The sequence below is a fragment of the Mchenga conophoros genome, linkage group LG1 (assembly GCF_057382185.1).
Source record: "Mchenga conophoros isolate Kocher_MC1m ecotype Shallow Benthic linkage group LG1, M_conophoros_male_GT1.1, whole genome shotgun sequence".
Classification (NCBI taxonomy): domain Eukaryota; kingdom Metazoa; phylum Chordata; class Actinopteri; order Cichliformes; family Cichlidae; genus Mchenga; species Mchenga conophoros.
In genome coordinates this window covers 29,296,279-29,322,921 of record NC_140526.1, presented here as the reverse complement: position 1 = coordinate 29,322,921, position 26,643 = coordinate 29,296,279, and the positions used below count along the sequence as shown (strand labels likewise).

The window sequence follows — 26,643 nt, the reverse complement described above, 5'->3', positions numbered from 1 at the left end:
CAAACCTTAATTTCCTCAAATTAAGGGCATCTGTAAACTAATATGAAAAATCATATCCAAGATCAAAATATATTAATATACCAGAGTACATCAGGAGTCTTAAGGTGCAAACTAGCTGCTCTGCTTACATGCAGACTCACATGCTGGCTTCTCTTGCCATGCGATTAGTGTGTTTGCTGTAATTGCTGTTGCTGGTAAAAATGAGACAGCTTTGTGCAACTTATTTGGAAATTGCCAACAGATGTTTCAAAACATTACAGGGAATGACTCATCCTTTTCAGCTCAGGGAACTGTTTGCTTCTGTGACAAGAACAAAACCTTTTTCTTTTCGCTTTGTAATTCTGAGTAGCTGCAGTCATGTCCGGTCCTCTGGGCTCTGTGGCTAACGCTGAGATCACAAAAAGCACGACAGAAAACGAAAGGAAACAAGTGCATGACTAAAAATGGCTTTTTCAAGCACCACGATTCATCGCAATTACTGGCAAATTCTGCTATAACGCACACCCTTGATGCAGGCTTGTAATTCGTTTCTGTGTTTTGTGTTACAGCTCAGTACAAGACTCTGTGTCCTGGAGGGGAAGGCTTCAGACCAAACCCCATCACTGTCATCTTGGAAGGTTGTAGCAACATGCTATTATGCCTTTTTTTGTTTTTGAGGTCGCCCCTGGGTATACTTACAGAAACACCAGCCCACAATGGTGCTGAGTTTTCCCTTTCTCTCTCCCACAGACATCGATGAGTGTCAGGAATTGCCCGGCTTATGCCAGGGAGGACGGTGCATCAACACATTTGGTAGTTTCCACTGTGAATGTTCAAGAGGCTTTGCCCTCAACCTGGACACCAGAGTTTGTGAAGGTATTAAGCACACACATGCACAAATGAACAAACAGGTGACCCATCCGTCTCCAGCTCTGGCCCTGGGACATTTCACTGGGGAGGAAATTGAGTCCAGCCGTGGAGATGTTCTTTCAGTGACACATGGAGAGAGAAAGAGAGAGAAAGAAGCACTGGGAGCAAAAAGGCAAAGAAAATATTGGACCCTGTTGTCCCATAGACAACACTGCAGCTCAATAAGTGTCTGCTCTAGTTCTCGTTTGTTGCTAACCCAGCAAAGCTCAGCCAGAATGATGAGACAGCTGAGAGCGCTAACTGTGTCCAGAAGAGCAAGGCTCTGATGTGGTCAACTCTTTCCTTGGGGAAGTACGCAGTGTCCCCTGTAGGCACGCCAGTGATGACGGAGAGAGGAACGAAAGGCGATGAAATAGAAGGCTGTTTAAAAAAGAGAAAAGGGAACAGAGAAAGGAGGAGAGCAGGAGGCTTAATGGGTTGACAGTGACATTTTAACTCAGCCGAAAGCGTGTAATAGACACGCCGGTCCACCGTGCACATTTCACGCTTTGCCCCCCCCCCGTGAAATGCACACACATGCAGTAAGTTGCAGTAACAGCAGAGGGGGATATTTTATTTCAAGCCAACATGAAAATAATCATGGGAAAGTGTTTAATTAGTGTGTTTTTGTTGACCTGAAGTACAAAAGTCTAGCACTGCAAGTCCTCCTTGTTTGTGGTCAATGAACTGTTCAGCTATGAGCTGGGCTCATAGGCATGCTCATGGCTTTTTAGGAGTAATGCTGATAAAGAATTTAATATATTTAAAGGCGTGGACCAAAATATGTTTCATAGAAGTAGCTGGCACCTTTACTGAAGGAATGTTTTTTCCCCCGTGCTGCTCTCTCTGTGTACAGATGTCAATGAGTGTGAACGGCCAGGCATCTGTGGCCCCGGCCAGTGCTACAACACCATCGGGAACTACACCTGCATCTGCCCTGTGGATTACATGCAGGTCAACGGAGGGAACAACTGCATGGGTAGGTAGGCTTGCTGGGTTTTCACGATTGTCGCTGTCGTATTTAGGGTTACCTGCAACTCTGCATTTCTCACAAACGCACCACACACAGACATGAGGAAGAGCTACTGCTACAGGAACTTTTACTCTGACAACGGAACGTGCGACGGCGAGCTAAACTTCAACATGACCAAAAAGATGTGCTGCTGCTCCTACAACATCGGCCGTGCGTGGAACAAACCCTGCGAACAGTGCCCCGTGCCCAGCAGCGGTGAGGTCTAGAACAGTAGAGTAAATACGTAGTATATACCAGCACGCGGAAGTGGCGATGAACTCGTATAAACTCGTGCCTCCTGTCCATTCAGATGAGTTTGCGATCCTGTGTGGCAGCGAGAGACCGGGATATTACATCGACATCACCACTGGACAGATTATTGGTAAAGATTTTCACACTGAAACGCTTACGCGATGAGGAGGAACGCTTCTCTTTTCTCACGCCGCCGTTGGTCTCTCGTTCATTTGACAGACATCGACGAGTGCAGGGAAATTCCGGGAATCTGTGAGAATGGAGTGTGCATCAACATGATCGGCAGCTTCAGGTGCGAGTGCCCCATTGGCTTCATCTACAACGACAAGCTGCTGATTTGTGAAGGTGACGTTTGCAGTCTGCTGTAGAATCCCTGTGTTTTACTTTGGTCTTTTTATATTTATGCCTGCTGTATGAACATCTCTGTCCCTCTTGTTGTCAGATATTGATGAGTGTCAGAATGGACCGGTGTGCCAGCAAAATGCAGACTGTCTGAACTTGCCAGGAAGCTACCGATGCGAGTGTAAAGCTGGGTACCGCTTCACTCCCACTGGGCAATGTCTTGGTAAGGATGTGCTGGTTATTAGCTAAAAATGTTTGCGGTATCAGCGGCACTCGAATTACACTGCAGTTGTATAATCAGCCTCCAGTTTAGTCGTCTCCTGTAATGGCATAAAATGGAGACAAAATTAGTGGACAGATGGATAGAATGATAGAAAACATTAGCCAAAAAAGAGCAGCCAGAAATCCCTCTGTCATTCCCTTGAGAAAGATGCTAACTTCACAGGGTCTTTCTGTGGCCTCACGCTAACGCTGTCTCACTTCTTCCAGCTTTATCAAATGCGGTTATGCGAAACTCTTTGAAGTGCACATTCTGGCCAGTTATTTGCCAGAGATAAAGCACACAAAGAGGCAGCACAGTTACAGTCAGCCTGAGACTGAATTCTTCATGGTGGGCTTGTTATTAAGGAGGAGAGAATGTGAAGCAGGTGTTGAGCTGCTGAACATGTGCTACAGCATATCTAAATCATGTTGCTGTCAGTCTGGAGAGTCCTAAACGATAAGTGAATGTTATGCCAGCATCCTGCTTTTCATGCAAGTCCTAACACCCAGACACGCTCAGGCTGCACTTGATGATGTTACACTGGCCTCATGCAGTCTAATTATTGAGTTATAGTGCAAAAGAATGTTTGGTCAGTTTCATGTATTATGAAGAAATATATGAATTTTAGTAACTGTTTGAGGATAAAATATCTAAATACTATTTGAATATGGATTCAAAGTGTGACATTTGTTTTTCTCTTTTGTCTCAGACCGTAACGAGTGCGACGAGAACCCCGGTATATGCAATCCAGGCCATTGCATTGACACACTGGGGAGCTATCGCTGCGTCTGCCCCAATGGCTTCAAAGCAACTCGGGACCTGTCGATGTGTGTCGGTAAGCGGTGCTACTTCCCATCAGTCTCACCGGTGTTCCTCTGCCAGGTGATAAAACTGTGACGCTGCTCTCTGGTTTCAGACGTGGACGAGTGTGAGAGACAGCCCTGTGGAAACGGGACCTGCAAGAACACCGTAGGCTCCTACAACTGTCTCTGCTATCCTGGCTTTCAAAACTCGCACAACAGCGACTGCATAGGTGCGTGTGTGGACGTGAGTAAAGAAAAAGTGAAAAAGAAGAAGAGCCATAGCATCTGTGTTAACTGTTGTGTTGCCTGTGTGCCGAGCAGATGTCGATGAGTGTGCGACGCAGAGGGGCTTGTGTCGAAACGGGCAGTGTGTCAACACAGTGGGCACATTCCTCTGTGTGTGCAATGATGGCTATGAGCTCACTTTAGACGGCAGACTGTGTGGAGGTAAGGAAATGCTGTTTGTCCTTTTTTGATATTGATCTAATTATGATATAGATATGTTCTATAATATGTACATTTATATCATCCCTTTTCTTCAGATATTAATGAATGTGCAGTGAATCCAGGCACATGTGGTGCAGGAACTTGCCTGAATTTGGATGGTTCTTACAGGTGTATCTGCCCACCTGGCTACCACCTTCATGAGGAAACCTGTGAAGGTAGAGCGTCATAAATCCCATTCATTCCGTGTTGTGGTTAAAAAAAAAACTGAGAGGTGAAAAACAAGAATTACTGAAGCAAAAAAAATGCACATAGAGGTGAATTTCTGCTAACATCTAACTTAGACTAGCTTAGATCAGCTCTACTGGAGTGCACCAGAGGAGGGGAAGCTTCGTCAGACCCCCTTTTTCTTCCTTTCACATGTGAGAATAAGGCTGAGCCAAAAAACATGGATTGTTTGTATAGCGGGGCTGATGAGGAGATATTCCGGAGACTTCAATACATTCCTGCTTTGTGCTGAGTTCCTAGACGAAGGGAGGAACAGCTATGAATTCTCAGCATCAGAAGCAGCCACAGCAGCTGGTTATTGTGATAAGTGAACATGTAACAGTGAGGCAACTGCCTTCGTGCAATTATTCACGTGCGAGATTACACTGACATTTAGATGTGCAGTGACATACTGGAAACTGGAATGCTTCTAATGGTTTAAACAACTGGAAATGTCATTTAATGAGGTTCACAATGTTGTTTCTCTCTTTTATGTCAGACACCGATGAGTGCGCCCAGTCACCTGAGATCTGTCAGTATGGAACCTGCTCTAACACTCAAGGAAGCTTCACCTGCTTGTGCCCTGAAGGCTTCCAGCTCTCTGCGTCTGGACGGAGATGCATAGGTAACTGTGTGTGCACGTGTGGGAGTGAGAAGGATGGGAAAAGAAGCTATGAAATTATAGCATGCGTTTGCTTTTACAGTGAAAAGTGAGCACTAGTGGAGACTAAGCAGCAGCCAGTGGTGTCCGGCTTTTCCTGCTCTTTCATGATAGCACACTGTGTTCCAGCTGGTTCTGCTGCTGCTGCCTCAACAAGGCCAAGGGTGGCTCTGAACAGATCACTTTTCCATTTCCTCACTTGTGTGTGTGTGTTTATACAGTATATGTGTGTATTTTGGATTGGGTGGGGGTGCGCTGAGTCCTCTGCTAGGGAGTTCCCTCTCCAAACACTGAAGTGATGACATCACCAGAAGCGTTCGACTGAAGGTTAGGGGATAAACAGGAGGAGTTTGGTGGAAAGTGAGTAACACTGGCAGTAAATTAGTTTGTGGTTTGTGTGTATTACTGAGAAAACACTGATGATGGTGAGATTTCCAAAATGCACGTATAGTTTCTATAGCTGCATAACCCAAAACAGCCCTTTAACACATTGAGGAATAACATTGTTTTATTTTAGATTATACTCTTCATAATTTAGCAGACTGGAATAGATGTACATATTTAGATTTGACCGCAAAGCCTAAATTTATTTGTGCTAACCGCTCTCCTCCGTGACATCTGTATTTTACATGAATGCTACAATAATGAATGAAGACGTAGTTCTCGGCCACAAAAGGGATTATGGCATTATGCAATATAGTGTTAAAGCAGCACAAGTTAAGAAGAGTTATGTAGCCTGCGTATGCAATAGCAGAGAGAGTACTGACGGGGACAAGAACGAGTAGAAAGTTAAATCTAAAAACAAGTTTAAAATCCTTCTACTCACATCCAAAAACTTTCCTTTTTGATAAAGCTTTTAGGGTCAGGTGACCCTGAACTAGCTCCCTTTGATAGGCTGCAGTCGGCCTAGGTTGCTGGGGGGCTTCCCGTGATGCACCGAGTGTTTCTTTTTCACTCACTATTTGTTTTCAAACTCCGCTTTGACTTCAATAATTATTTGTTATTAATCTCTAGCTCTCTTCCACAGTGTGTCTTTTTCCTGGCTCCCTCCCCTCACCCTAACCCATCGTGGCAGATGGCTGCCCCTCCCTGATCCTGGTTCTGTCGGGAGGTTTCTTCCTGTCAAAAGGAGTTTCTCTTTCCCACTGTTGCCAAGGGGGTCGTCTGATTGTTTGGGTTTTCTCTGTATTATTTTAGCGATTATCTTGCAGCATAGAGCGACTTGAGGTGACTGTTGTTGTGATTTTGTGCATCGCTGATGGTCACTGAGGTTCTTTGACATCAATGATTTATTAGTGATCACTGTCACTGTGCTCTGTGCAGTTCTAAATTTAATCTGTATGTATAATCATTTGTGACAGATATTGTGACAGCATAGGTGCCACAGTGATGCTTTTGATGTCATTCCCATTGGCGTCTATTGATTGCCTGGAAACAGGGAAAGAAAATGAGGCCACCCATCAAAACAAACTCAGCTTCAGCACTGCAGTTAGTAACATTCCCAGAAATGAGCCTCACAAGTTTAAAGTGGCTTGAAAGAACAAATGTTGAGATAGTGTGAAGGATATCAGTAGTTTCTCTATTAGCAGGATGTTTGTTTAACATTCTTTGGTAACAGAATCATTCACAAAATGCAGATATGCGGTGAAGAAAGAGGCTGTGAATTTCATGTTTTTTCTGGCGTCGCAATAATCGATACTGGTAGGAAAACAGAAAGAGAGAATAGGAGGGTGATGACACGCATGATTAGTCCTTGGATGGAACCATTTCAGTGATTAGGGGAGTTGCATTTGCAGTATTTGGAATGTGTCTTAACCACTTGGCCACCAGCGCTCGCCAATTAATGATACGTTTTAAATTATAATGCTTCAGTGGTTTTGCAAATGAACATAATTATAACTATTAAATATTTGTCACCACACTTCAGATCGTTGTCCCTGCTGTCATTGTTAGCCAAGAGTTGATTCATTTAAAAGCTTTTTTTTTTTTTTTATCAGGCGACTCTCTTGTTTATTTAGAAAATTTCTTTATTTCACAATTTTCCTTTTATAAAATGCAAAATATGAAGGAGATATGCACTTGGAGATTCCAATGCACCCGTGCATATGTGTACATATACTTGCAAGGGGCTGTGCACAGAGCTCCATCAATCTCTTTCGCAGAGAGGCTGACAAATCCGTTTCATGGAGGAAAGTAATGTGACACTCTTTGACATTCTCCTCACAGCACCAGGTGTTCATGTATGTGATCTTTGCTCCTGAGCCAGGTGTGTGAGTGATCTATGGTGGTCAGAAAGCTTATTTGTGTTGAGTTCACTGAAGGCCATTGTTAGCAGGAGAGCGAAACCATATGCTTCCTATTACAAGTAAGGGGCTGCTTAGTCCTGGAGTAACCAGACACACACAGATTGGTGAGTGGAAATAATTATGCAACTTCAGTCTGTACAATTAAAAAATGGTTGAAAACAAGAACACTTTTTCTCATATCGAGGTCCTGTTTTGTACACTGACGTAATAATCAAGTCGCAGGTACAAGCACTACGTAAGACTTTACAGCTTTTACATTGTGGCCGCAGAATACATAATACTACAGCTGTTTCTAATTCTGAACCTTTAACATGGTTGTTGTTTAGGGGCCCGAAATGAAGCTTCCTTCTTTTTCATTTTCTTCTTCGTATTTTTCATGTAAAAACGTAGGATTCTGCCACACTGATTAGGAATAGTTTCTTCATTCTTTTGTGTTAGTTTCATGTCTTGCCCTTGAGCACTCTGGCACCACCAATTGCTCAAGCTCAGACCATTTATGCGCGTAACTTTTGAACCTCATGACTGATTGTTTTCCAAACTTTTCCCGAAATGTCACGGATGATTTTCGGACTAAGCCTGCTCATTATTCATTCATGTGGATTTTTGATTCTCAAGCTCTTTTGTCTGTTACAGCCAATTGTTTGTGGCAAAGCTTCCAGAAAATGAAAGGAGACTGAAACCAACAACAGAAACAAACAATCAGGAAGATGGTGATCACAGTGATTAACTTGCCATAACGACTCAAGACCCCAGTTTGAGAAAGCACGAAAAAATTTGAGTTGTTTGAAAAAACAGAGTTTTGTCATATTTGCCTTAATCAAATAATCTTTGTGCCTGGGAATCTTCTTCTTCAGGCTGAGGCTATAGTGAACCAACCAGCTATGGATTTACTGATTTATTGAATTATTCAGAGGCAACAAACTTTTCTTACAATCTTTACGGTTGTCAAATAGTTTCTCGAGTTATCTGAAAGGTTTTAGATTTTCAGAACCAGTTGTCCTCTGCCAAAACAAGCCAGACAGGATCCTGACTTGATATAGATTATCTTGACGACATTGCGCTTCTAGATATTTCATCCATCTGTTTATCACCATTCACTGTTCTTGCCTTCTCTATGTGTGTTATCCCATAGATGTCCGTGTGAACTACTGCTATACCAAGTTTGAAAATGGGCGCTGTCAGGCTCCAAAACCTCAAAACACTACCAAGGAAGTGTGCTGTTGCATCGGCATGCCAGGTCAAGGCTGGGGAGACCCCTGTGAAATCTGCCCAATCAAAGGACAGGGTGTGTATTCTACACATAAAACAGACACTGCTGCGCAAAACACATAGATGTGAGAAACCGCTCATATTCATGTAAGCTCATGATCAAAACGTTTGATGACTTTTGACATCTGACGGTTCCAGAGGGGTATCGCGATCTCTGCCCTAACGAGGGATATCAACGTGGGCCAGATGAACATCCAAAAGGTAAATAGGCTGATAATAAATCTGCATTTTTCAATATCTCTGTTATGGTTGTGGCATTTAATTTCAATCTGTGTTGACATTTCTGATTGTAGATATTGATGAATGCATCAATAATCCTTGTGTTAATGGCCAGTGCATTAACACGGACGGCTCTTTCCGCTGTGAATGTCCCATGGGATACCGCCTTGACATTAGTGGAGTCAGATGTGAAGGTCAGTCAGGTCATTTTCTTTTTTCTTATCCTCCTGATTGCTCTTTTAGTCATTCTGAGTCGCTTTTTTCGTTTTTTTTCTTCAACACAGACACTAATGAGTGCGACATTGGAAATCCCTGTGGAAACGGCACATGCACTAATGTTATTGGGGGATTTGAGTGTGCGTGCGATGACGGCTTTGAGCCTGGGCCAATGATGACCTGCGAAGGTATCCGAAGCTGTATCTGAGCCCCCGTTTAGGTCATGGGTGTCTTAATGTGTAACTTGTGGTTTTTCTGTTTCCGGTCCAGACATCAACGAGTGCGCCCAGAATCCTCTGCTGTGCGCCTTCCGCTGTGTTAATGTAGTGGGTTCGTACGAGTGTAAATGCCCAACAGGCTACGTGCTGCGGGAGGACAGGAGGATGTGTAAAGGTATAACAGTAAAATGACTCACCCGTGTAGTCAGAGTTCGCAGGTCCATTAACGGGAAAGCTCTGGTAGAAATTCTCACAAAAGCCATGCCAGCACCTTCCATAAAGTTACATAACGCACTCTCGCACTGTTTCTGTGAGATCCTCAAGGGTTCTCTGTCTGGGATGAACTTAAATCACTCTGACAACTGTAACCCACCGAGTCTCTGTTTACACCTCTGATCTCTCATATACCTCGCACGCCATAGCAACAGTTGTATTTGGAGGGAAGTGGTGAGTCAGGAGGAACATGTCAGTGTCTATAACGTCACTGTTTACATTACAGCTCCAAACAGACCACCAACTACCCCACTACAACCCTGTTATCAATCCAGAGCTCAGTGTTGGATTTAGTGGTTAGATTAAACTCTGGCATACTTTGTCTGAGTGTCTGTGTTACGTTACCTGTTGCACAGGCATGAATGCACGTGGGCTTCTTGAGGCTTTTGCATCCACTTACTCTTACTATGGTGTTTGTCTTCCAGACCAAGATGAGTGTGCAGATGGTATAGATGACTGTGACAGCAGAGGCATGACCTGCAAGAACCTGATTGGTACATATATATGTATCTGTGCACCTGGATACACACGGCTGCCCAGTGGAGAGGGCTGCATGGGTAATTATCATGGTGTCGTAGGTGGTTTTACCTTGAGTACATTTAATATAGTATGCCTCTTTACACTGTGTGTCTGTCTGCTTTAGATCTGAATGAGTGCACGGCCAAACCGGGTATCTGTAAGAACGGCCGTTGTGAGAACACTGTCGGAAGTTACCGATGCAGATGTGACCAAGGATTCATTCCCAACCCCACTCAGACAGAATGTATTGGTATGTACACTGTCATCACTTTAAAAAGGCTGTAAGGTTATCATCAGAAGAGAACCCCTTTATCTTTAATTTGCTGCCAGATAGATGAGATTAGGAGTACATAATTAAAACAAGTGTTTGCAGTGTCTAGCCACAGAGACAGTAATTGATTAAAAATCATCCATGCTACTTAATAGTTTAACAATATAAATAATTTAGACATTAATGTGCTGTATGTGTTTTGGAAGAACAGATGCTGAAGCTGAATTTAATGCTTCCATGGGAATTGAACTTTACCATGATGGTATCCAAATCTTCCTAAAATAAACAAGGGTCTGTTACTATCAGCAGAGGAGGAAGCAAGGAAATACTGCTCAAAGCCTTTCCTCCTAGTCTAAATATATAGTATAGCTCTGGATAGCTGTTATGTGTTGAGCATGGTGAGAAAACCTCCAGTGGGACTTTGTAACTGTATGGCTATCTTCCTCCTTACAGACAGTAGTGATATAGCAGTGTGGCTTATCTATTTATGTCTGCTGTGTGAGGCCAGGCCCTGTCTGGGTGGTTTGGTCTGCTTGCTGTTATTGTCTCGCTCTCACGATCCTTTCTGTGTGTGTGTCTCTCTCACCCTGCAGATAACCGTGAAGGCGTCTGCTTCACCGAGGTTCTGACCACTCTGTGTCAGATGACTTCTACTAACAGGGTCCCAGTGACCAAGTCGGAGTGTTGCTGTGATGGGGGCAGAGGATGGGGTAACAACTGTGAGCTCTGTCCCCTGCCAGGGACGACCCAGTACAAGAAGATGTGTCCTCTGGGACCTGGGTACACCACTGATGGAAGAGGTAGCTTAATGAGTATTTAGTAATCCACATTTACCTTCTACAATTCAGAAGCGTTGAGCTGGAAGTCACCGGATTTGGATGACACTGTGAAGTTATTAGCTAGTTCTAACTAGCTTTTCTAGCAAGGTTCATCGACTGTAAACAGACACAGACACCTTCTAATTAGCGCTTAAAATGCTCAATTTTCACTCACCAAAGCTGAAGCACTAACTTCTAGGACACTTTGTGCAGTTAGCCAAACAATAAACAATCATCATTTGAAAGATAGTTGAATTAAAAAAAAAAACATCCAAAAGGTAAAACATCAACACAGCTGTATAGCCCATCTGTTCCTCGTGCTATATAGTTATCACTTTACTGGCACCAAATATCTGTATTTTTATTAAAATATGAAGACACTGATTTGATGTCCTTCTGAAAATGAACCAATTTTTGTGGTGAAGAAGATCAGGGTAATGTAATCAGAGATATTTAACTACACAACACACACTGCGGTGAATAAACACACTATTGTGCCATTTTTTCCTTCAGTTACCAAGGAGATTGGTGATTTTTTTTTTTTGAAATATTACTCTGTGGTTTATAGTTACTCTGTGATTTCCACATTGAAAACCACAAACATGGTTCGGCGTTTAAGTGACTATAATTAGCTGAGGTGAAGCCTAGCAGAAAGCTTCCGCTTACAGCAGTTTATGTTGGCAACCACCTATCAGTCACAATGGACATGGGCTTAATAAAGCTTAACTTTGAGTCTTAATACAATCTAAACAAGTAGATTATCACTAAATTCACACCCCATTCAGTGAGCACAGAGTAGAAAATTATCTATGACAGATTCTTTTTTTTGTACCAGGTGGTGTGTGTGTGTGTGTGTGTGTTTTCCCCCAATTCTAATTTTAGGCATTTTAACACAAGACAAAGGGGACTGACTCCATTTTGCAGCCTCAAATGGTCTAACAGAGGAACTTTTTGACACTTTGACTCAGTTTTTCAGTCCAGAGAAAATAGTGATCAAACATCAATCGATGAAAATAAATACTATGTATCTTTTTATCTGCTTTTGCATTAAGTATCCCTGTTGGTGTGAGTATATGCCAGCAGGCAGTTCCTCCCTCGCTGAACTCCCTTGACATTACAAGGCACAAAAGCAGCATTATTTTAATCATTCCCTATATGTCTGTATTTGGTCAATACAGATAACAATGACAAGGTCAGTGATCATTGTTTCTAAGTTATAAGGCTTTCTGTCAATTTTCAACCAGTAAATTGTGAACTTGGCCTTGACGACCTTGGTGGTTGTAAGCCAAATTTTAATAGACTGTTAACATGATCCCATTCTACACTCCTACAAGTTTTATCAGAAGTCATTCAAAACTTTTCAAGCTATCGTGTTTACAGACATAAAAAATTACACACACGCACTCAAACTAGAGATGGCACGATACCACTTTTTTATGTCCGATACCGATACCGATATCATAAATTTGGATATCTGCCGGTACCGATATGAATAGTGTGTTTTTTAATCAATAAAACTGTTTTTTTTTAATATATTGCTGCATTTTGTGTAAGTTCATACTCAAGTTTAAATAAACAACAACACTAAAGCTATTCTGTTATACCTGTATGTAAAAATACACTGCACCCAAAATATTTCATAGTTCAGCAATACTGAACAATCTAATAAACTTAAACCTACTTTATCCTCCCTATTCTGGTGTTTTAAATAGTACTTAGCAGAAATATTAAGCAACCTAACTAATAGGGTTGTAAACTCCCAACAAAAAAAAAATAGGGAACCACCCCCCACCCCCCACGTCATGATGCTTAATCGGCGTAATCAGCTTTAATTTGATGCAGTGTGGTAAAAAAATGCACAGAAATAAATTTATTTTCAAGAATAATTAAATAGATTCAACATCTTTCTTCAACAGAACTGCAGACTGCACAGATGGTACCTTCCCAAAGGAAAAAGTAGTATAGCTTACTAGGGTATATTAGACTTAACAGTTACTATATACAGTAATGGACTTCTATACATTTTACTTCAGATTAAAACTTTGGGTGTAAGATTCAGATAATTATTTATTAAAAGCTAGACATTTAAAATGAGAATAAGAAAAAAAAGTATGTCTTTGTGCCCCCTTTTCCCTGTTAATGCCCTATCGGCCCCCCTGGTTAAACTTTGCTAGATCCGCCCCTGCACAGTTACCAGCCGTCAGCTACGTAGAAAAAGATCCTGGTGTAGAAAGTAATATTAAATAAATTCTAACAACAGCTTATCAAGGTTAAACGTGCTGCTGTTGCTCAGCCGCTGGTTTCCTCTTTCTGGCACGAAGTGGGCGATGAACGAACAAGAGAGACGGACTCGCGACAGAAAAGCCGATCAGCTGATCATTGATCAGTTTCAAGATTGAAGTAGCAACAGGAGAGGGAGGGAGAGAGAAGAGGCAGTCGCTCCATATATCGGTTGTTAAGCTTAACGCTGGAATGCTTTACAAACATTCAGAGATGAACTTCTACACTTGCTTTACTTCTCTCTGGGATCGCTTCCTTGGAGATGAAATGCTAGTTTGGTAGCGAGGCTACAAATACACACAGCCACTCTATCACGTGAGCACACTGCTCCGACGTGCTACGGTTATGAGCCGAGTTACGCCATGTCGCAAGTTTTGTGAGGTGCTTTTTTTTTTTTATATTTAATGGATCAGATTACAATTTTAATTTCTCGCCAATATCCGATCCAGTAATTTACGTCAGTATCGGACCGATACCGATATGTAATATCGGTATCGGTCCATCTCTAACTCAAACGCTGCAAAATAGTGCAAAAAACACAATACGGGACAGAATACGATGAGTTGAGGCCCTAAAAATGGGGCCAGTGATTAATTTTTCTAAAACTGCCATTGCGTGTATGTAAACCAGAAACCAGACAATTATGAGTAGTGAAGGTTAAATAATATAAGATGGTTGTTGTTATCTGTGTTGACATCACTTGCAAAGCATTAACTTTTTTTCTGGTTAACAAAATTTGTAAGATCAGTGATTTTATACCCGAAATACATTTTTTAATTGATGGTGCATAAAAGAACGCATAACAGATATTTCCTCCAACTTTTGTGGAACTATTCGGTCTTTTGATATGTAATTATTGTCAAAATCTGAAAGAAACCAAATCTTGAACTAACTTGAAGTAAGCTGGCGTTTCTCATTTCTGTCCAGATATCGATGAGTGCCGTGTGATGGGGAACTTGTGCAGGAATGGTCAGTGTATCAACAGTCTGGGCTCCTACAGTTGCATCTGCAAACCTGGCTACACTGCTGACATCACTGGCACGCAGTGTGTGGGTAAGGCTTAAATTCACCTCCAGTGTTTACACAGAATTGAAACCTCTCGTTCTCATTCCTGCTGTCTAGTAAAGAACCCAAACTATGTGGGTGGACTTCCCACACCACTCCTATGAAAAATGCAGCTCGGGTCTGTCTTTCTCATGATCTCTGTTTATGGAATTTCTGGCTACAGGATCTGTTTCTTTATTTTGAATCATTCTGCCTCTCCCTCTAGATGTGGATGAGTGCATACAGGCACCAAAGCCTTGTAACTTTATCTGTAAGAACACGGAGGGAGGGTACCTCTGTTCCTGCCCCCGAGGATACATCCTTCAGGAGGATGCAAAGAGCTGCAGAGGTAACTTGCACAAGCACCAAAAGAAGCCCGCAATTAAGCCCAATGGTTGTCACATCACTTGAGTTCAGCGATTTTCATGCTTGATTTAGTTTCCAGGTTGGAGCTGCTACATTCTGCGTTCTGCTTGCTGTCCTAAGATGCTCAATTTTAAATGCTCACTGCAAGTGTGCCCTTTGCCTTTGACACAGTGCATCTCTCTGTATCTGTGTTTATCAGGCGTGTTTATACGCCTAAACAAATAGTGCTCATAGTGTTCTTTATTTACCATAGTTTTAGCTTCCCCCTCTACAGTACCCCTCTATGTTTCCGGTGTCTAGTTCATTTGTAGGTCAGTGACTGTAGAAGGACTGGAATTTGCTTGAAAAAGAGCAGTCCACATACAGTAGAGCAAGTAGTAGTCTTAGATGACTGCGACCCCTGTATCTTAACTATGAAGTATGAAATAGGTTCAGTTGGGAAATTCATTCTTTATGTTGTTCTTGTTTACAGATCTGGATGAGTGTTCGACCAAACAGCACAACTGTCAGTTCTTATGCGTCAACACCATCGGTGGCTTCACCTGCAAATGTCCTGCTGGCTTCACCCAGCATCACACTGCCTGCATTGGTAAAAACACATATACAGTCTACACAGTCGTATACAACATCCGGTGATTTTTTCCCTTTAAATTCTGAATTGTCTTTAATCAAACTGCCTGTGTAGTCTGAATAGGATTTCACACAGACTGTTGGTCTTTTCAAAGAAGAATTTTTTAAAGTGTCATCCTGCCCAGCTCATAATAGACACGGGAAGCACTGTTTTGTCTATTTCTTTATATACCCATTAAATGTTAATGGACTCTGGCGGATATCACACTGATCTTATTAGGCCGGTCTGGTTTGTAGTCATGGCAGCTTAACAATGCTTGTTATGGAACATTGCAGTAGATCGCCATGACAACTCCAAGCCTTTTTTCCAGACCATAAAACGGCACCCGAGACCTCACATCAAATCAGTGTCAGGGAATCCTCGGGTTTGGCTTTTTTTAGAGTGTAACCCAAATGGCACACAGCAGGTGTGGATGTGCTGTTAGTCTACGAGCAATGAGCTGGGAAAAACATGACTGTGACGTAAAGCTGTTGTTCCAGTCATACTATGATCGCTGTTTGCCAATATTTAAGAGAAAGTGGTACAAAATGAACCTCTGAGTCATAGGAGGATAGTGTCATTTGGCTGTAGATTCCAAATATGCTTCAAAGTTGACCTAAATTGTTTTTCCTTATTTCAGTCATATGTGTGATTCACTAAGGTGGATGCTCATCAAACAAGCTGTTCAGTGGGGAAAGTAGTGGCCGTTTCCAGACATATTATAGATGCTACTCTTCTTCTCTCCCCAGCACATCTATTTTGTGCATGTCCAGCACCATCATTTTTTTTGTTCTTCAACTCTGCTAGACTAGCTTGTGTCATTTCACGTGTCGACACAATCTTTGTTTTAAATGACCCCTCTTTCAATCAAGCCATTTTGATCCTTTCCCTTTAAGCCATCTTTCCTGTAATTGGCTGCCCCTCATAAACAGTGGGTGGGTGTGTCTGCTATAATCACCGACCAAATTAAGAATATCCAATGTCCTTGACATCTTACAGAAACAAGAGTAAATAAAACAGTTTGAGCATTTACTAACATGCGGTTTGCTTGTACATGCACAGATTTTATTATGTGAATCTCTACCCGTGTTTAGCATGAATCCACAACTGTAATACTTTACATCCACTGACACCAGTAAGGAAAATCATAACGTGTCCACTTTAAATCAGCTTTGAAACCCATAGTTGGGTTGCCTGGGGACAAAGTAGACTATCCTGCTATGCTTTAGCATTATGTCCCACGCACTGATTGTTTCTTCAAATGGAAAGCTAAACTGCAAACGTGTTAGCAGTCTTTCTAAATCTCAACCAACTGTGAAAAATAACAACACATTTAAAAGCTGAGATTTAGAGATTACTCTGTTTCCCAGCATGAACTTCAACGTTGTGTTCAGATTTACACAGATTCCAATCACAACAATCAAACCTGTTTCTCAAACACCCACTTCTACATTTTTTCCCCCGAAAACTCTTGTTAACGAGCGCTGGCTTTTCTTTTATTCCCAAGGTCAGGAATTCAAATTTAAATATTTGTTTTTGCCACTTCTGATCTGATCTTCGTTCAGCTGATTAGGGATTTTATTCTTGAACCCCTTTCAGACATCAAGACAGTTTGTACCAAGAGTTTACAGTAAGCTGACCTATTTTTAGAGGCCGGTGCCAACTGTGAATGAATTTTTATTGACTCAGCAAGTCCAAATCAGGGTAATGAGCCTTTATGCCATGTTTCCAGTTTTACCCTTGTCTGAACCTTCCCTTTTTGTCCATGCAGACAACAATGAATGCGCAACAGACCCCAATCTGTGCGGCTCCAGTGGCGTCTGCCAGAACACGCCAGGCAGCTTCAATTGCGATTGCCAGCGGGGATTCTCATTAGATCCTAGCGGACAAACCTGCGAAGGTCTAAAAACAATTTGTTCCAACCCAGCATCAGCTGATTAATCACAGGAAAAGACTCTGAGTAATTTTGTGTTGTGTGTGTGTGTGCGTTTGACAGATATGGATGAGTGTGACGGCAATCACAGATGCCAGCATGGCTGTCAGAACTTAGTAGGTGGATACAGGTGCAGCTGTCCCCAAGGCTACCTGCAGCACTATCAGTGGAATCAGTGTGTTGGTAAGTTATACCGCTGTCCTCTTTGACAGCAAATATAACAATTCTTTCATTTTGGAACATCCTCATGAATTGGTTGCTAAAATATCAACCATATAGCCTTGAAGTTCTCCAATAGAGTCTATTTTATTAGAAAATCTTCTCAATTTATTGTGTTAGTGCTAATGAACGATTGAAGTAGGTAAAAAATCAAATAAAAGGTAGGGTAACATCAAAAATGCATTTGGTATGTAAAATAAGTAGGAATAGCTAAGTTATCGAGAAAGCAATTATATGTACTGTGTGTGTCCTGATGTGTGCACCGCCGAATAAACAAGTGGTGGTTAGTTAAATCTCTAATTTTAGTTTGAATGTCTGCACATATTTACGACATTCATTGCAGGCTTTCCCAGTATTGTTTGTCTCTTTTAACTGGAATGACCCCATGTTTGTTTACTTCCCGTCAACTTCCTGTGACCCAGATGAGAACGAGTGCCTGAACAGCCAGATCTGCGGGGGAGCGTCGTGCCACAACACCCTGGGGAGTTTCCGTTGCCTTTGCCCCACCGGCTTTAACTACGAGCAGACCGGCGGAGGCTGCACGGACATCAACGAGTGCTCCACGAGCCAGAACCCATGCAAGTTTGGCTGTTCAAACACGGATGGAGGCTACTTATGTGGATGTCCACCTGGGTACTTCCGTGCAGGACAAGGGTAAGTAAACGAGCGAATGCGGTGGTAACGTTTCCTCTGTGTTTATAGGTTACTGATGGCTTTACTTTTGCTTTCAGACACTGCGTCACAGGTTTGGGCTTCACAAGTCCTGGACAGGGAAGTGAAATGGAGGATAATTCCCTCTCACCCGAGGCCTGCTACGAATGTAAAATCAATGGCTATCCCAAGAAGGGACGCAAACGTCGCAGCATTAACTCAACACAGGAAAATCCTCTGGAAGACATGCAGGTATGTATGAAGCCCACTGTCCCCTGTATTTTTTTAAGAGAAATTGAAGGTTTTGAAAAGTTGATGGATTCTATAAGAGACACTACGTTTATATTTCACTACTTTAAGTCTTAATAAAATAAATAAATGAAGGTCCCTGATTTCTTACAAAGAGTTTTCCCCTCTATAGCAGGGAAAGGCCTTGTAACAGAAATGGGACCAAAACCTTCATGTAAAAAAAGGAACAACTTTGTGAAAATCAGTATTAAATGACAGATCTACCAACTGATTACAAGTCTTTTTTTTTTTCATAATGTCTCCAGCGTCTAGTCAGACTTTAATTAACACTGATTCACAGATTCACTCTGCTGTGTTTGCACACGACTTTACTATTGGACATCTTTAGCCTCTAAACTCAGCCAGACCACATTTTCTCTTTGCAGCTAACTGAGACAGAGGCGGTCAGCCTGGCCAGTGTGGACATCGAAGACACTCTCCAGTTCCACCTGAACATCAGTGACCTGAGTAACCGCGACCACATCCTCGAGTTTACCCCGGCCTTAAGCACACTGAGCGACCATGTGCGTTACAGCATCGACTACGGGAATGAGGAAGGCTACTTCAAAATCAACCAGCGGGAGGGTGTCAGCTACCTGCACTTGAGCAAGAAGAAGGGCCTCGTGCCAGGCGCATACTACCTTCAGATCAGCAGTATGCCCCTCTACAGGAAGAAGGAGCTGGCTGAGCTGGAGGACCAACATGATAAAGACTACCTCACAGGACAGCTGGGAGACATACTGAAGATGAGGGTGCAGATCATGCTCCATTAACCATCACAAGACTGAGAGAGGCGGATGTTGCCAGCAGCTGCTAATCCAGTGTCAAGCTCACAGTCCCTCCTGAAAAAGGCCAAACATTTCTGACTCTGGTTCAGCAGCTAAGGGTTAACGTCTACTCACTCGAAGGGCTCGCCACCAAAGAGACAAGACGGGGGTGGGGGTGGGGGGGATGGACTGTTCTGTGTCATTTGATCACCAAAGATGATTCTGCATATCATAGGTACAATTTCTGTGGAAAGTATCCACCGAAGGTGTGAAAGATTCCAGTCGAAATAAAAAGCATATCACCCCAACACACCACTCCAGCTGCGTTTAAAGCACTAGAGGGTGTGGATAGGGTTTGTAATTGTATGGTTTAATCTTGTATAATGATATGTGGAATCGGATGCCGCATTGAAGGGCTTGTGGACTGCAGAAAGCTCTAAGGGCCAAGTTTGTTTGTTTTCTTAGAACTCAGCTTAAGTGGCGGGGGGATAAAAAGAAAGAGGCGAGTCCCAATAGTCTGAAATAAATTCATTTCCTCCCCTCAGGTAAATGACTATCAAACCTGGATACACACATTTCTTTGTTTCCCCAAATAAGGCTTAGGAGAGGAGAGGAACCCATTGTGGACTATTGAGATGTAGCTATGTCGGAGGTTGAACAACTCCTACCGCGTATTTTTGAACTATGCTTTTCCATTTTCCTACTGACTAGAATAATTCATATTTACTGGTGCTAGCAACACATCCACATAGACTTTTGAATGCACTCAGTAGTGAACAAGGCACAATCCCATTGGCCTTTCTGAAGGTTTCGTGTCTTTGCAACAGTAACAGCTAGCTTCATAGCCTGCCTGCTCTCCTCTATACTACATGTAAATTGTGTTTATACTGTAATAATCAATGCCACTTTTAATCTATGAAGCTTTTGTAAACTAGAGGATACCCCTGGAATAGAGGGGAAGGGGTTGTAATGGTGCTTATAATGACCAACTACTTCCTTTGTAAACTGTGTATACATACAGACACACACACAAACGCACACACAAACCACATTGATGATGCCAAACCTGGGCCTTCATGATTATGCACTGAGGTCTTCATGGCCACATATTCTCTCACAAGTCAAAATCAGTGCTGCATTGCAATGGACCAGCCTGACACCAGTCTGTGTTCCATGTACACATCAGTGAGGGTTTAGATGTAAATTCACAATAAAAACATTTTTGGAGTACATGTACTCACTGCTGTGTTTCCCCCCCTTTATCTGAATTGTATTACCATTGTAACCAAGTTGAGCAGGCACCTATATGTCCTCTTTCTGCACACGTCTGTATTAAGTAAAGGGAAGTTACCAAGTCTCTGGCGGATGAAATAGTTAGAGCAGATTACATTCTTGTGTATGACTGCCCCCATGTGGCCATATGGAAGAATAGCTTTGTTGAGAATTTATAACTTTAGTGAACTTTTACTAGGAACGCATGGTTTTAAGTCCCAGCAAAACTCTAGACTCAAATATAAAACAAAACTTTATTTCTTATTTTATCAAAGTTAAGACTAACATATTTTAAAAACACATGAGGGTTTCAGTTGGTTCCAGTTGATCCAAAACCTCCAGTGCCACGGTCTGTTTCATCGAGTGTCTAAAACAGAAAAGATAAATAAAGGCAAACACTTGGATTTAAAGACTAAAACTAATCTGAAGAAATACACAAGAAAACAAATGCATTATTAAACCTTTATTATTTCTACATAGTTTTCTTTTTCCTACTCTGAACACAAAGCGACTTCTTTAAGCAACCTTAAAGAAGACTAATTTTCTGGTTCTGAAACTCAGAGGATGAGATTCAGCTTTATGACAATTTCTGTGTCACTTGTAGTGCTGTTCACGTTCATTTTGTTTCACAGACATAAGCCTAGACATCTTTAAGTAGAATAGCCTATAATAATTCAAGAGCAACCAAAAATGGCAGCTTCTAATAGCCACACAGCTGAAGCTTCGCATCTTTTCATGACCATCTATGTTGCACCGGTTTTAATTAGATCTACCCAATAAACTCAACTTTGAATTTACCTCTTGCTCCACCAGATCTGGGTAGCAGATCTTCTCACACACCAGCTGAGCAACTCTGTCGCCCTTTTTCACTGTAAGGTTAAAAGGAAGCAGATGAGATAACCTTTAAATCTGACTGATCGATAAAAGTATTCATATCAAGCGTTTATGTGTATACTTTCATTATTAAGCTCCAATAGGCTGAAAAGTGTCAACAGTAAAAATATTATTTATTTTTTGTCTTAAATGAAACATAAGCAATATATGTGAAGCTCAATTTATCATTCTCAGATCACTTTTAGACCTTTTTTTGGTCTTCAAAGTGAAGCCAATAGCTTAAATAGTCTTTCACACAAATACCAATTCTTTTTTTTTTAAATCACAAATTTTACTGATAAATAATAGCTGATAATTGCATCATTCTTTTAAAGTATCCAAGTCTACTTTCGTACCATACTGCATCTATATTAAGCGGAGCGCATGGATATCATCCCCTAATCTGATTACTTTCATTGGTTACTGTGGTTATGAAAGACTGACAATATACATTATTGTCACCATAACTCACCTTCAAACGTCTCTTTGCCAAAGTTGAACAGCACAACACCAACATTTCCTCTGTAGTCCTCATCTACAACTCCAGCTGAGGAGAACATGCGACACATAACACAAATTAAAATGTCATGTCTGTACACTACTGGGGTTAACTTGCAATGATTAGGTCAGATAGCTAGCTAGCTCACCACCAACATCAATGAAGTGTTTTGCTGCCAGTCCAGATCTTGGTGCTGGGGAGGGAAAAACCACAAAAAGACAGTTACAGGCGACCTGGTGTTTTACAACTGGTGCACAAACAGGAAAGACTAACACGAGTTCACACAACAGATAACTCAAATAAAATAAAATTAAAAAACCCCAAAAACAAATAAAAATTGAATAGCAGAGAGACACTCACCAACTCTCCCATAGTAGCCATGTGGAACTGCTATCTGAATGTCTGTCTTTACAATGGCCTTATCCATAGGAGGAATGGAGTAATTATACGCACTGTTAAGTAAAGACAGTAAAGGTAAGCGTATCTGCATTTTTAAAATAATACTTTAAGTTAAAGGTACAATCAGACTTAAATATACATGCACACACATCAACAGTCACAAATTAGGCATCTAGTGAACCTAACCTAACAATTTCAGTTTAAAGAGTTACTAACCTGTAGAGGTCATAACCTGCTGCTTTAGCTGAGCCTCTGGTCGGGGTCGTAGCATGTTCAGAAAGTTTTGCAAATTTGAGGACAGGTCTTTCCTCTGCAGGGTTTGTTTCTGTCTTTGTTCTCTTTGATGGAGAAACTGCAGAAGCATCTGTGACTTCTAGGACGGGCATGTTGGCAAAGTATGCACAATTAAAAACCTACAGTACAATAAAAAATTAAAACCTACTAAAAACTAAGTAATTGATAATTAAAGGACGACACTACAAACTTCCACCAACAATCTGCTTCAGTGTGTTCCCGGGTCTGCGAGATTATTTGTATGAGATTCCCGCGTTCAGTCAAAGTAGTTAACGTGAGTTTTCTCGCGAGAGTTACTAATATAAATATTTCGAACTTCCGGTGGAAAAATATATCAGCCTACAAAAACAAAAAGGAAATCGTTGACATAAGCCTTATACATTATATATCCGAACAAAGCAGAATGACTGTTTCGCTTACGTGGTTCGAACACGACAAACAAGAAAGAAAAGAACATGACCAAACCAAAGCAGACAGTTACAAAACGCTAGGCAGGCTAGCAAAGCTAATGCCACTAAGCACTTCCTGGCGTGTCGGTCATGGTGGTGTTATCGCTCGTAATTTCTTGCTTGCCTTTATTTTTAGTTGTCATTTGAAAGTGCAGTTCTTTCCCCAAGAAACGCGGAGCAGCGTTAAAAACCCGCGAGCATAGTTGAAAGTCCCTCAGCAGTATTCGGGCCATACTGTTAATAATTTCGTTTTGCAGGTTTCTCAGGTTCACGAACGCCGCACTCCCCCCCCCCCCGTGTCTCGGAGCAGCTCTAAAGCTTCAGCAGCGTATAAAGTACGCAAACGATTTGATAGGCTAGAACCAAGAAACGAAACACGATTTATATACTCTTCGTCGTATCGACTCGCAACCCAGTTCTGGTTGATAGGGTATGTTTTTCAGCTTTTATGCTCCTTATATCTGGAACAAACTCCCAGAAAGCCTCAGATCAGCTGAAACACTCAGTTTATTTAAATCCAGGTTGAAGACTCACCTGTTCTCAGCTGCATTTGAATAAAGCACCAAATCCACACTTTAAGCTTAAATTTCAAAACTTACATTTAACTACTGATTTTATCTACTGTTCTGATTTTATCTGTTTTGATTTTATATACCGTTGTTTGTTTGTTTGTTTGTTTGTTAATTAGTTAGTTAGTTTATTTGCTTGTTTTAATCAATTTTAAATCATGCTTTTTATTTGTTCTTGTTTCTAATGTCTCTGTAAAGCACTTTGAATCACCTTGTTGTTGAATTGTGCTATACAAATAAACTTGCCTTGCCTTGCCTTGCCTATGTTTTTAAATATAAATTTAATTTGCTGTCACAGCAGCTGGGCTAGTTCAAATCGTGGCATCAGCACTGAGATTTGGCATTATCCCCAAACGCTGCTGCATCATACCCAAAATGCTGTGCAGTCATCTCCAAAGAGCAGGACATCTCCTACTCCATATGCCACAGCATGACCCCTACATGCCGTCATAGCATCTGAACGTGCTGGTATCACGATTGAAATCAGAATCAAAATATTTTATTAATCACCAAGGAAATAATGTCGTTACATTTGCTGTAAGACAATAACAGTAACAAACTGAACTAAATTTAATAATGTAAAAAGAGCATGTGCAAAAGAGTCTAACTATTGCACTGTGTAGTGTGCATTAGATGGGCAGGATTACTGTGGCCCCTAGAGAGTTTGTACATGCTTTGTCTCTAGGGGCCACCGTACAGGATTGATTTCTTGCATCGTTCTTTGGTGCATTTGGGTAATTTCAGTCTTTCACTGAATATTCTCCTGTGACTGGCCAGCATGTCATGGCGAAGGTGGGAGGTATTATCCACCATTGTCCTTATCTTGGACAACACCCGCCTCTCTGACACCACCTTAAGGGAGTCCAGCTCCATCCTCACAACACTACTGGCGTTTCGGATCAGTTTTATTGAGTCGATTGGCATCTGCGACTGACCACAATAGCAGGGTGGTATTGACCACAATAGCATAGAGGATGGTACTGACCACAACAGACTCGTAAAAAATCCTGAGCATTGTCTGACAGATTTTAAATGATATGGTATGATCACCTTAATTCGTCAACACAGCCTGAATTCTTCAGGCATTTTGAAGCTGTTTTTTGGAAACAGCTTCGCTCTGTTCTCTGGCAAGATGATTCCGTGCTACTTAAGTAAAGTTAAGGTCCAGGATCTGGTGAGGCCAATCCATGACTAGTGGTGCTGTTTTTCTATCTAGGTATGCTTTTACTGGATTGGCCATGTGTTTGGGATCTATTTAAAAATTAAGCTATTGGCAATCAGATGCTTTCCAGATAGTAGCTCAAAATCTGATTTTTCTTGGTTCTTGAGTGTATTGATTTTGACAGGATCCCATATATCACAGGCTGAAATGCAGTCTTAAACCACAGCCTACGAATGGCTATAGACACTCATTGTTGGACTCCTTGCCTTCTCTGTATACAGTGATGATTTGAACCAAAAGTGTCAAATTTGTTTCCTCAGTCCATAAGACCTGGTACTACTGATTTGATCTTGTGTCATTTGGCATACCTCCATCTAGTCTCCCTGGTCACAACTGAAAGGCCAGATGCATCTCTCATATTCTGGATCAGCTTTTTAGGAATTAAGTTGTCTGTTACAGTCTTTTTTTATGCTTGAATGATTCCTAGATCACTGTTAAACAACTTAAACAAACAAACAAAAACATGGTCAGGTACAAGGACTGGCCTGAAAATGACTGAAAAAACAGCCGATGTTCAAAGATCATGCTCAGAGTATCTATATCCCTTTATCTGAGAACAGAGTTGAAGTTTAAGATTTTCTCCTTTGAATTCAATTCAATTTTATTTATATAGCGCCAAATCACAACATAAGTCGCCTCAAGGCGCTTCATAGATACAGAGAAAAACCCAACAATCATATGACCCCCTATGAGCAAGCACTTTGGCGACAGTGGGAAGGAAAAACTCCCTTTTAACAGGAAGAAACCTCCGGCAGAACCAGGCTCAGGGAGGGGCGGCCATCTGCTGCGACCGGTTGGGGTGAGAGAAGGAAGACAGGATAAAAGACATGCTGTGGAAGAGAGACAGAGGTTAATAACAGATATGATTCAATGCAGAGAGGTCGATTAACACATAGTGAGTGAGAAAGGTGACTGGAAAGGAAAAACTCAATGCATCATGGGAATCCCCCGGCAGCCTACGTCTATTGCAGCATAACTAAGGGAGGATTCAGGGTCACCTGGTCCAGCCCTAACTATATGCTTTAGCAAAAAGGAAAGTTTTAAGCCTAATCTTGAAAGTAGAGATAGTGTCTGTCTCCCGAATCCAAACTGGAAGCTGGTTCCACAGAAGAGGGGCCTGAAAACTGAAGGCTCTCCCTCCCATTCTACTTTTAAATACTCTAGGAACAACAAGTAGGCCTGCAGAGCGAGAGCGAAGTGCTCTAATAGGGTGATATGGTACAATTCAACTGATGGTGAATATCACCATCAGTTGAAAAGTTTGTGTTGGATCACAAATTTTAGCTCTTTCTGTGGGTTAAAAGTGGTTAAAAGGGGATTCACATTCAGTGTAATATATTCATAGACACATAATATAATCAGGGAGTTGTGGCCCAATACTGACCAGTTATGCCTGTATAGGTGTGTTTTTTTTCTTGTTTCTTTAAACTGCAAAATTTTAACTACAGCAATTAAAATAATAGTTTTAAAGTGCGCTAAATTATGTTTGAACTCTGTATTGTTGATGTGACACAGCAGATTATGGCTATTGCCAATGGTAAAGGTCGTCTTATTTGCTGATAGGGAAGGCTGATCTTGATTTGGCTGATATGTAGGTGGCATGTGCAGCTTTACTTTTAACTCAAAAGATCTTTTATGGTTTGCAATGAATAAATATGTCTGATGAAGGGTAAACATCATTATTGTTAAACCTTAGGTTCTGCTGACTACTTTCAAAGTGTGCATACTTTTTATTCCCAGTGTGCCAAACTGTATAGAATAATCATCATAAAATGAGAAAATACCCAAATGATGTCTGTAAGGTACCAAGTAAGATACTATACATTTAAAATAATAGACATCTAATTTATGTACTGCAGTATATACCC

General features: G+C 41.5%; 2 protein-coding genes across 3 annotated transcripts in view; one reads left to right on the top strand and one right to left on the bottom strand.

Annotated features, from left to right (window-relative positions):
- The window catches only part of fbn1 (fibrillin 1), a 66,747-nt gene extending 46,319 nt beyond the window's left edge, over positions 1–20,428 (top strand). For both annotated transcript variants that reach the window (XM_085273824.1, XM_085273833.1), the window contains 28 exons: positions 549–617; positions 730–855; positions 1,745–1,867; positions 1,958–2,116; positions 2,211–2,282; positions 2,372–2,497; positions 2,595–2,717; positions 3,466–3,591; positions 3,673–3,789; positions 3,881–4,006; positions 4,102–4,221; positions 4,770–4,895; positions 8,370–8,522; positions 8,645–8,707; positions 8,800–8,919; positions 9,010–9,129; positions 9,212–9,334; positions 9,858–9,989; positions 10,076–10,201; positions 10,816–11,022; positions 14,248–14,373; positions 14,591–14,713; positions 15,203–15,319; positions 17,112–17,240; positions 17,337–17,456; positions 17,915–18,146; positions 18,224–18,395; positions 18,818–20,428. In XM_085273824.1, coding sequence (XP_085129950.1) covers positions 549–617; positions 730–855; positions 1,745–1,867; positions 1,958–2,116; positions 2,211–2,282; positions 2,372–2,497; positions 2,595–2,717; positions 3,466–3,591; positions 3,673–3,789; positions 3,881–4,006; positions 4,102–4,221; positions 4,770–4,895; positions 8,370–8,522; positions 8,645–8,707; positions 8,800–8,919; positions 9,010–9,129; positions 9,212–9,334; positions 9,858–9,989; positions 10,076–10,201; positions 10,816–11,022; positions 14,248–14,373; positions 14,591–14,713; positions 15,203–15,319; positions 17,112–17,240; positions 17,337–17,456; positions 17,915–18,146; positions 18,224–18,395; positions 18,818–19,204 — 3,863 coding nt within the window. In that variant the 3' untranslated portion in view covers positions 19,205–20,428. The remainder of the gene's footprint in view (positions 1–548; positions 618–729; positions 856–1,744; positions 1,868–1,957; positions 2,117–2,210; positions 2,283–2,371; positions 2,498–2,594; positions 2,718–3,465; positions 3,592–3,672; positions 3,790–3,880; positions 4,007–4,101; positions 4,222–4,769; positions 4,896–8,369; positions 8,523–8,644; positions 8,708–8,799; positions 8,920–9,009; positions 9,130–9,211; positions 9,335–9,857; positions 9,990–10,075; positions 10,202–10,815; positions 11,023–14,247; positions 14,374–14,590; positions 14,714–15,202; positions 15,320–17,111; positions 17,241–17,336; positions 17,457–17,914; positions 18,147–18,223; positions 18,396–18,817) is intronic.
- Positions 20,429–20,710: 282 nt separating this feature from the next.
- On the bottom strand, positions 20,711–23,287 carry dut (deoxyuridine triphosphatase). The gene is made up of 7 exons (XM_085273846.1): positions 23,109–23,287; positions 22,458–22,614; positions 22,203–22,294; positions 21,991–22,035; positions 21,816–21,890; positions 21,269–21,339; positions 20,711–20,837 (listed from the first exon to the last, which is right to left on the bottom strand). The coding sequence occupies exons 1-7, from the start codon at positions 23,215–23,217 to the stop codon at positions 20,781–20,783; spliced, it is 606 nt and encodes a 201-aa protein (XP_085129972.1). The 5' UTR covers positions 23,218–23,287; the 3' UTR covers positions 20,711–20,780.
- Positions 23,288–26,643: the final 3,356 nt, after the last annotated feature.